Source organism: Palaemon carinicauda, chromosome 25 (assembly GCF_036898095.1).
Source record: "Palaemon carinicauda isolate YSFRI2023 chromosome 25, ASM3689809v2, whole genome shotgun sequence".
Taxonomy (NCBI): domain Eukaryota; kingdom Metazoa; phylum Arthropoda; class Malacostraca; order Decapoda; family Palaemonidae; genus Palaemon; species Palaemon carinicauda.
In genome coordinates, this window is record NC_090749.1 from 56,876,532 (window position 1) to 56,886,531 (window position 10,000).

General features: G+C 40.2%; 1 protein-coding gene across 1 annotated transcript in view; it reads right to left on the reverse strand.

Annotated features, from left to right (window-relative positions):
- LOC137619046 (piggyBac transposable element-derived protein 4-like) overlaps positions 1-9,305 on the reverse strand; it is a 26,807-nt gene extending 17,502 nt beyond the window's left edge. The window contains exons 1-2 of the mRNA XM_068349242.1: positions 9,290-9,305; positions 8,381-9,098 (exon numbers count right to left, since the gene is read on the reverse strand). Of these exons, the coding sequence (XP_068205343.1) occupies positions 8,381-9,098; positions 9,290-9,305 (734 nt within the window). The remainder of the gene's footprint in view (positions 1-8,380; positions 9,099-9,289) is intronic.
- Between the last annotated feature and the right edge of the window lie 695 nt (positions 9,306-10,000).

Sequence of the window (10,000 nt, forward strand, 5' to 3'; positions counted from 1 at the left end):
ATCATCATATTCACTGTCCTCTATACCGTCATATCTTAGATTAAGGTCACTTGCACCATTATCCTTCTTACTCAACAATTTGCAACATTCCTCATTACATTGCATCCTCAAGATATATTCCCTATCATTCTCCTTACATGCCCTATATTCCATCGGTCGATTCTATCCAAAATACAAATACACAGTTACACCATACAACATACTTACCACCATTAATATCTTTGATAGTACTTTTCCTTCTAGTACACTACTCTCCTCCTCATATACCATTTCTTTTGACACTTCATTCATCACCCTTCTTTTAAGCTCGCTTACGCTACCCGGTATTTCCGTATTTAACCGCTCTTGTATTAACTTACTTAAACCCATTAGGATACACTTATATACCATATCTTCCCCTTCACAACTCTGCTCCACAACTAAACCTTCAGGCAACCTTTCAGAATTCTGATTACTCCCTTTATCTTCCATCCTCCCATGCATCCTCGACATCGCATCTGCTATCACATTCTTATTTCCCGGTACATATTCTAACCTAAAATCAAATTCATTGAAATCCTCTATGGTCCTAGCAACCCTTGCATTCACACACTCTTTCCTTATCATATACACTAGGGGCTGATGGTCAGTACGCACAATGAATTTTACACCATACAAAAATACTTTCAATGCTTTCACACAAAATCGTAATGCAGCCAATTCCCTGTCAATCGTCGAATACTTCCGCTCAGCTTTATTAAATGCTTTACTAACATACGCTATTACTCTCAATTGCTCTTCTCCATTTACTCTCTGCATTTGAACCAAACAACCACCCATACTAACCCCACTCGCATCCGTATACAACTCTAGCATATTCGCATTTTCACTGTAGTCTGGAAATGCCAAAGTGACGTCTTTCGCGGCCTCTTCCTTCAATCTTTCAAACGCTTCTATCATCCGATCATCCCATTTTAATTTTGTACTATTCCTTTTACCCGTCCATTCATTCAAAGGCTTCCTTATACCTGAACAATCTCTAACAAACTTGCGCCCAAACTCAACCAAACCAAGAAAACCTCGCAACTCACGCACAGTCCGGGGACGTGGAAATTCTCGCACCTTATTCACAAACTTGTCACTCTTCCTTATACCAGATTCACCCACTACATGCCCAAGAAATTACACCTCCCTGGACAACCATGTACACTTCTCAAGCTTAATTTTCACACCAACTTCAATTAACCGCCTCATCACTGCCTCAAGCAACCGCATATGTTCCTCAACAGTCTCGCTCACAATCAGAATATCATCTATAAAAACAGTCACCTTCTGTCGATCGAAACCAGCCAATACAACATTCATCGCTCTTTGGAAGGCAGCAGGCGCATTAGCAAGACCAAAACTCAACCTTTTAAATTGAAAGTGACAATTTGTACTTGAAAATGCGGTAATGGGCCTGCTCCCCTCTGCCAGAGGCATCTGGTAATAGCCCCGCACCAAATCTAATTTAGTAAAAACTTTCATTCCATGCATCTTATAAACACAATCAGACACCACATTCATTGGAAAACGTTCTTTAACAGTCACCTCATTCACCTTCCTATAATCAATACACATACGTAAACTTCCATCAGGCTTTCGTACAGGGACAATAGGGCTATTCCAGGCACTCTTACTCCTTTCTATTACACCCATACGCTCTAATTCCTGACACTGCTCCTCTATCTCCTTGGCAATAGGCGGAGAAAAATGCCTGGGACGCTGATATATGGGGGTATCATCACTGAGAACTATTTTAAATTCTGGCAGGTCTGACCCCCCACAATCATCGTCACCGAGACTCATAACTCTCCGCTTATCCCATAACATCTTAAGCAATCGTTCCCTTTCGACCTCACTTATACTCTCATCTAACTTAATTCTTCCTTTCAACGTATCGTAATCCCAATCGTCATCGTTCTTTACCTTACCAGCCATTACCTGTCTCGCCTTAACATATCTTCCATCCTCTACATTGATCAGTGTATACATACATCCCATGCAATCGCCCTCACGTATACCACGTACTCTCTTCCCCCTAACACACGGCAACAACCTTACATACACCTTGGGTTCCTGCATATTCATAACACCATCATATATATACGCACTCGTTTTCACCAAATTACCGGCTTCCATACCTTCCACTACATATTCATCCTTGTCACTATTTGAAATTCCCAGACTGCTCGGCCATGCAACTTTTACACTAATAACCTCACCTTTCTTACCCGATAACTTTACACTTTCCTTTGCTACCAACGGCACTCCCTTCCACACCTTCGTACTCACTCTGCCGTCTTCCTTTAAATAAAATTCCCCACAAATATTACCTTTAACCTTTATTTCTATCATATTCACACTTGGATGTACAATCATACCACATTTTTTCAGAAATTTATACCCAAGCAGTACGTCATATTTCTCATTCGCTCCCTCAACCACGTAAAAATCATTATCCACCATCATCAGCCCCCCAATCATAACATTTTCCCGCAACTTCCCTTGCACAGGCGTACGCAAATTACCAATACCTTTTACTTCACCCTTACATCGCTTAAATTCACAAACCTCTTTTACCTTATCATATGCATTCCTAAACATTAAATTGACACCACAACCAGTATCAATCAAACCAACCAACTTTACACCATTAAAAATCATTTTCACACTCATGCAATCATGTGCTCTTTCTCCCATCACATCTTCATGCAATAAACCCTCACGAACATGCATCACATTCACTCCCCACACACACACGAGGACTCACCCAGCTGAACCCTCTGATTAATTAGTTTCCCGAACATCCTGGCTGACTTGATCCCTTCTTTCTACAAACCCTAGCTACATGCCCATCTGCACCACATTCAGTACACTTACCCCGCGGCTCCTTGCACATTCTAGCATAATGACCATCCTTACCACAATTACCAAAAATTACATTCATACGATTACTATGGCATCCACTCGCTATGTGCCCAGTCATACCACACCGATAACACTTAACCACTTTCTCTTTCTTACAGTCGCTAATACGATGCCCTGTCTCTCCACACCCGAAACATGCTCCTAATGCCTATCTACACTCGTTCTTTTTATGTCCTACCTTCCCACACCTATAACACCTATCTTCACGGATACCACTACCTAACCTAACTTGCTGCGTACTAGCACTTCTATCTCTCCAAACTTGATTTCCCTGTCTAAACCCGTCATTTCTCGGCATGGGTATTCCTACATTACTCACCCTAACACTTCTATCTACTACACTATCAGCTGCCCTCATTGGCCCTCTCATAACAGCATCTCTAAAACTACCAAATTCTGGCACACATTTCTCCATTCCAGTTCTTACACTCACAGATTTACTTTCTTTCATACACCTATCCAACTCGTAATCCTCAACTATCTCTAAAATATCATCCCAAGTCAATCTCTCTCTAGTCTACCTCATTTTCTCCTTCCGTTTCAAATTAATAAACTCATACACACTCTCTGGTACTGTACCCAAAAACTTCTTCATTAGTTCCTTATTTTCATTTATTCCTTCGTCCCCATACTTCTTTTTAGCCAATGTTTCTAACCGACATACATACATCGAGATTGCTTCACCCACCTTCATTCGTGCTTCATCAAAATAATTTTTCGCTTATACCTAACACTACCATTCATACGTTTTACCTGTTCAATTATCCTCTTCTTTACACTTTCATACTCAACCTCTCCTACACTCATTATCACCCCATACATCGTCAACAAATATCCTGACAAAAATTCTCCCAACTCCCTAGCCCAAACTCTCTTACTATCCCCATACTTAGCCTGACAAAACTTTTCATATTCCCTAAAGAAGTCATATACATCCCTACTGCTATGTTCATTAAAACTTTCACACCTAGGTACCTCTCTCATAAACATTGTCTTACAAACTTCCTCTACTTCATTCTCACTACTATCTTCACTGTCTACTCCCTTCTTGTTGCCTTCTTCTACATTTGAATACAATGAATCTAGTTCTACACTCAAAGTCCTATCTTTAACTATTCCCTTCTTACCCTTTTTCTTACTTACCACCTTCACCCATTCATGATCATCCTCACTCACACCCTGACCTTTCTTCTTTTCTTTCTTCACATTATCTTTACCTTTCTTCTCATTCATCCTATCACCCTTCGTTCCAATCTTACTATGTCTAGTCCCTTTATTTTCAATATCACTATCACTACCTTCCCCATTATCACTTACCCTATCCTATTCCGCCATCAACCCGTTACCAGAAGCAGAAGCCACTCCTCCGACTGCACCTTCACCCATGACAGTTTTCATCATCCCCATTACTCGCCCTAACATAACTTCCATTCGTTTCTCATTTTCTCGCATCCTCATCTCAACACCCTCTTCCACTCTCTCTACAGTTCCCTGAAGTTCTCTAAGTTTCCTTTGCATCTCCTCATTCTCACTACTTAACCTCGCATTCTTCATCAACAACCTCTCCTCTCGCTGATTAGACAACCGCAATTCCTCCTTTAACATATACAACTGTTCCTCCATTAACTCCATTTCAATACCATTAATATTTTAAGTCATTCCTAAACCTATTTACCCTTGTCCAACAGTCCAGTTTCAGTCCCACCCTCAACAGTCCCTGTTCGGGCGCCAAATTTATGTGGCGGGATGTAAACAAAAACAGCCCCCACACCCTTGAATCTTACTTCTGACAATTGTCTCCGCAACACAAACTTTCCCCTGACGTTATCATAAACTGGACTCTTAGACTGAAGGGCAACAAAAACAAAACATGACCTTAAAGCTATATTTCCCACAAACTAAAACGCAGAAAATTCTGCATTCAAAATAAGCTTAAAATAGAAACCACCAACAACCAAAATAATTACACGTAAAACAAATCATAAAATTCATAAATATACCAAAAAAAAACCTAACACCATTCATATAAAACCCTAACAAACATAAAATTACCCGCACCCCAATACCAATATTTGTTTATGTGTGGACCTCTTGTCCACACAAGGGCCAACAGTCCTTCCAGGCCAATGCCACAACTCTCTGGCAGACGCAACAATCGGTGGCAGACAGATAATTTTGTGGCAATCTGCTACACCTGCCTCACTTGATTGGCAGTCTATATCAGCACTATCATCATCATCATCGTCATAATTTTATAGCACAAGAACAATCAAATCCGGTTCATTAACGCAATCCAGGTCATTAACAAGCGATCAATCCCAAGAGCAGTCGTATCAAATTCCTTAAACAAGCCAGGTCGTCACCAATCAAATTCAAATAAATCTTCTCCCCAAAGGAGGAATCACGGCTCCGATACAAGAAAAATCACTTTAAAGCCGGCTACCAATGAACAAAAAATCACAACCAACTCCTGTTACAGTCAAATATCCAATGCGTTCGCCCAAGACATTCATTACCGCCCTAGCCTAGCTAAAAAGGTAAACAAACAACCTCAAATATACCGACAGTCTTTCCCACTACAAACAATCATTCGCTAACTACCCTTCTTCTTCGGCGCGCGCTGCGGACACACAAACACGCACACACAAACGCACATACACACATACTCTCTCGCGCACGCGCGATCTAGCAAAACTAAAGCAAATGAAATTCTCTCTCTCCCTCTCTCTCTCTGACAAAACTAAAGCAAATAAACACTCTTTCTCTCTCTTGCGGTTTGACAAAACTTAAGTAAATAAACTCTCTCTCTCTCTCTCTCTCTCTCTCTCTCTCTCTCTCTCTCTCTCTCTCTCTCTCTCTCGATTTGGCAAACAAAAAAAATAAATTAAAATAAAATTAGTCCTCCACAACTTGTCCCTTTATAGAGGACGAGACACATGTAACTTCAAAGTAGGATCCTACTTATTTTAAGTAAATCCTGTTGCACTCCCCAAGAGGAACTATTTCACCAACAAGGCACTATAAGAGTTGGAAGACCCAGCCCTACATGACTGAAGACTATGCAGCGTGAAGCAGGAGATAATGAATGGAGACGTATTGAATTAAAAGCTCAAGATAGAAACGACTGTCGAAATCAAACTGAGTCAATTTTTGTCAATAGGCGTAGGGGGGGGGGGGGGATGAAGAGTATGATGTTGCTGAAGATTTTATGACTGGAATCATGAAGTTTATTTACCATATACTTTAAATGTTACTGACAAATAATAGTCATTTGCATGACCATTGGGTTTTAACCCTGGGACAGGTAGCGTGGCCAAACCCGCCCGTAACAGGTAGAGTGGTTTCATATGTGTTACACTCCCTTTCGGGGGGGGTTAACGGGAGGATACCAATTTACAATTTTTTTTTTTTTTTTTATAGTTTACTAGTTTAAAGAGTCTACTTTATACTGGTGTAGGAGAAAAAAAACTTTGAATATAAAATAACACTCTACTTACATAAATACAAAAATAAGTATAAAAATACAATTTTTCCTAAATAACTTGCACTGGACACTTTAAAATAAAACAATGAACAAAAAACCACTTGGGTGCTGATACTAGAGTCCTGTGTGCACAACTGGGCGTAAAAAAAATCGCCGATATCAGCAAAACTGCCAGATCTGTAAAGAAAAGAAAAAGCGGTTAATTTTTGTATACGCTAAATCACTACAAAATATTTGTGTGAAAGGAATGCTATATTTATAGTGGTAATAATTATTATATTTGGATGAATTTTTCCAAAAAGTCATCTACAATGATCCCAGATGATGGCAAAACCTTAGGAATTATATATAGTTAATATAAACTGGGCAAAAGCTTAGTTCAAATGTAACACGTACCATGCGCCATTGACGTAAAAGAAAGGCATATCTAGAAAGAGTACTAATAATTGATGTATATGCAATAAAATGGTAAATAAATAATCTATGATGACCCTAGATGACAGCAAAAAGGTTAAAAATTGTTTTTAGTAAGTATAAACGGGTAAGAAAAATAATTCGTGAAACTTACTACTTGAGTTGGCACTGGTCGCAGGTGTAGTTGACATGGGAGTTACAAACAGGCTTATGGCACTTGCCACACAAAAGCTTGGTCCTGACATTAGAAGAAGAAGGGCAGAGAGGGCATCTGTTGCGCTTCTCACTTCGTTTTGGAGTGTCTGGACTCTCGTCTTCGGGCTCTTGTACCGCAAAAACAGAGCAAATGAGGTAAGTCAAGTCCCTTGGGAGGTACCTCTTGTTTGCGAGTCTTGAAAGTGCTGCATCACGGGCGAGTTCCATGGCCAATTCCGCAGAAAATTGCCTCCTGTTATACAAGGTGTTGTCAGGCAAATTTTGGTGGATAAAAAAGGAATTATTCACAACAAGATTGATAATCCCATAGAAGACACATACGGGCCACCTCCGGGTCTTCCTGCTGCAGGTCAGGGCAGAACATATCTGATCGAACGTGTCAACTCCTCCCTTTGTGGCATTATAAAACATGTGCATGTGACTTTTATGATCCTCAATAACTGTGGGATTGTGATGAACTGTGGAAAGAATCTGGATCCTTTTCGTCGGCTTGACACGTTGGCACAAAACGGTGACCTTGTCCTTGTAATTATATGTGGCAACAGATTCGCCTAATTCCATGGGCGTTGACAGCAACACAGTAGGCAGGTACGGTTTTGGACGAATAGTACCAACTAAATGCATCCCACGTTCACGGAGAGCCTTGGCTAGTGGCAGGGAAGTAAACCAGTTGTCCGTCGTAACAATACGCCCAGCCTTCCTGAAGGGTCGGGTTAGCTCCAACGTGAAGTATTCTCCCAAGGGCGTACTTGTATTGGTAGTTCCCTTGCCCAGGTAGGGAATGGCATTGCACATGTAGAACGTGTCTGCATCACATGCCATAACTAACTTGATGGCATACCTAAGAGAAAAGAAAACAAAATAAAAGAAACAATGAATATAAAGAAAACAAAATAAAAGAAACAATAAATATAAAGGAAAAAAATAAAAGAAACAATAAATATAAAGAAAACAAAATAAAAGAAACAATAAATATAAAGAAAACAAAATAAAAGAAACAATAAATATAAAGAAAGCAAAACTAGACCTATAAAATTTTTTTTAAAAATTGCATATATATCAAAAAAATTAAAAATATTGCATATATATCTATCTATCATATATATATATATATATATATATATATATATATATATATATATATATATATATATATATATATATATATATATATATATATACATATATATATATATATATATATATATATATATATATATATATATATATATATATATATATATATATATATATATATATATATATATATATATATATAAATAAAAATAAATAAAACTTTTTACTTACTTTGCTGGTTTATTCGGGATGTACATCCTGAAACGGCACCGTCCCCTGAAGCCGAGGAGCTGCTCATCCACAGTGAGATGCCCACTGGGTTCATAATTGGCAATGCAATTGGCAATGACCTGGTCCCACAAATTCCTTATGGGAGCAAATTTGTCATGTGTCACACGCTCCTCCCTCGTGGCAATGCTGTCAAAACGTAGGGCCCTCTGAATAAAGGCGAAGCGGCGCTCACTCATGATGCTCCTGTAGAAGGGACATCCTAGAGACTTAGAGAACATCTCTTCCGCTGTCAGATGATTGTCCTTCCGTGCCCCTGTCATGATGAGGATCCCAAGGAAGGCACGTAACTCCATGAGGGTCACATCCTTGAAGGTGGGGTCGTTTTGCCGCTTGTATTTGTTCCGTAGGGTTAGGATCTTGTCATTGGTGTGGATGACCACTTCTGCAAGCATTATATTTGTCAAAAATTTGTCAAACACTTCAGCAGGAGTCCTACACCCGAAGACAGCCATGGTGGGACCAGCACTGTCAAACTGGTCAATCTTCAAGATTGGTGGCATTGTTGGGTTTGGCTCTGAGTGCCACTTCGTGTTGTCCCTAGCCATGTAAGAGTTATCCGGCAACCTCTTCAATGCCAAACCTTCTGCAGGGCAAAGAGGTCCTCTCCTCCTTTTCCTACTCCTCATCTCCACGGGACTAAGATGAGGCACAGGAACCGCAGGATACGCTGAAGAAGGCCCAGGAGACGCTGAAGAAGGCCCAGGAGACGCTGAAGAAGGCCCAGGATACGCTGAAGAAGGCCCAGGATACGCTGAAGAAGGCCCAGGATACGCTGAAGAAGGCACAGGAGACGCTGAAGAAGGCACAGGAGATTCTGCAGGAGTCACAGGAACAACGGAAACAAGACGAACTGCGTGCGATACAGCAAAATCATGTCTCTCTTCATGCGCTGTTTCCGCTACTTCAGCAGCCAAAAGTTGATCCCCGTTTTCCTCAAGCAGCAAGGTTTCATTGTCGACCAGGTCGTCTTGGATAGTGTCTTCTTCAAAGGTAAGGGTCAAAGGCTCTTCTTCATCACTACTGACGAAAAGGAGCTCCAAAAACTCCTCCTCCTTGAGATATTTCTTCGCCATGCTGAAAATCTGAAAACAGGAAAAAATAGAAAACTAGAAATTACCCTCAAAATCACATTCTTGCTGCTTTCAAAACAAAATGGCGATTGGTACAAGTACCTACACCATTCACTGATATATTCATATAGACACAATTACATTATTTCACTAAATAATAATACAGTAATGTAAAATACAAAATGTTTGCGTATGCGTGACATACCCCTGTTACGGTAACGTGGTTGCTAATATGCAACAATTCCAACTTTGGAGGCCGATATCTGACGAAAGCGTCGGAGTAGAGAAGTGGCGAATGTTTCCTGCGATGAAGCTGGTGAGCAACTAACGGCTCCTGGGTAGACAGGCCAGAGCCTGCAAGGCGTCTATGCGCAGAAACGAAAAAACGAGTTTTGCGCCGCGTCCCGGCCAAATCCAACACCACGCTACCTATCCAGGGTTAAAAGGTTTGGATAATGAAGTTGAGAGCTAAAAGCGGCTAAGAAATATAAATTATAGA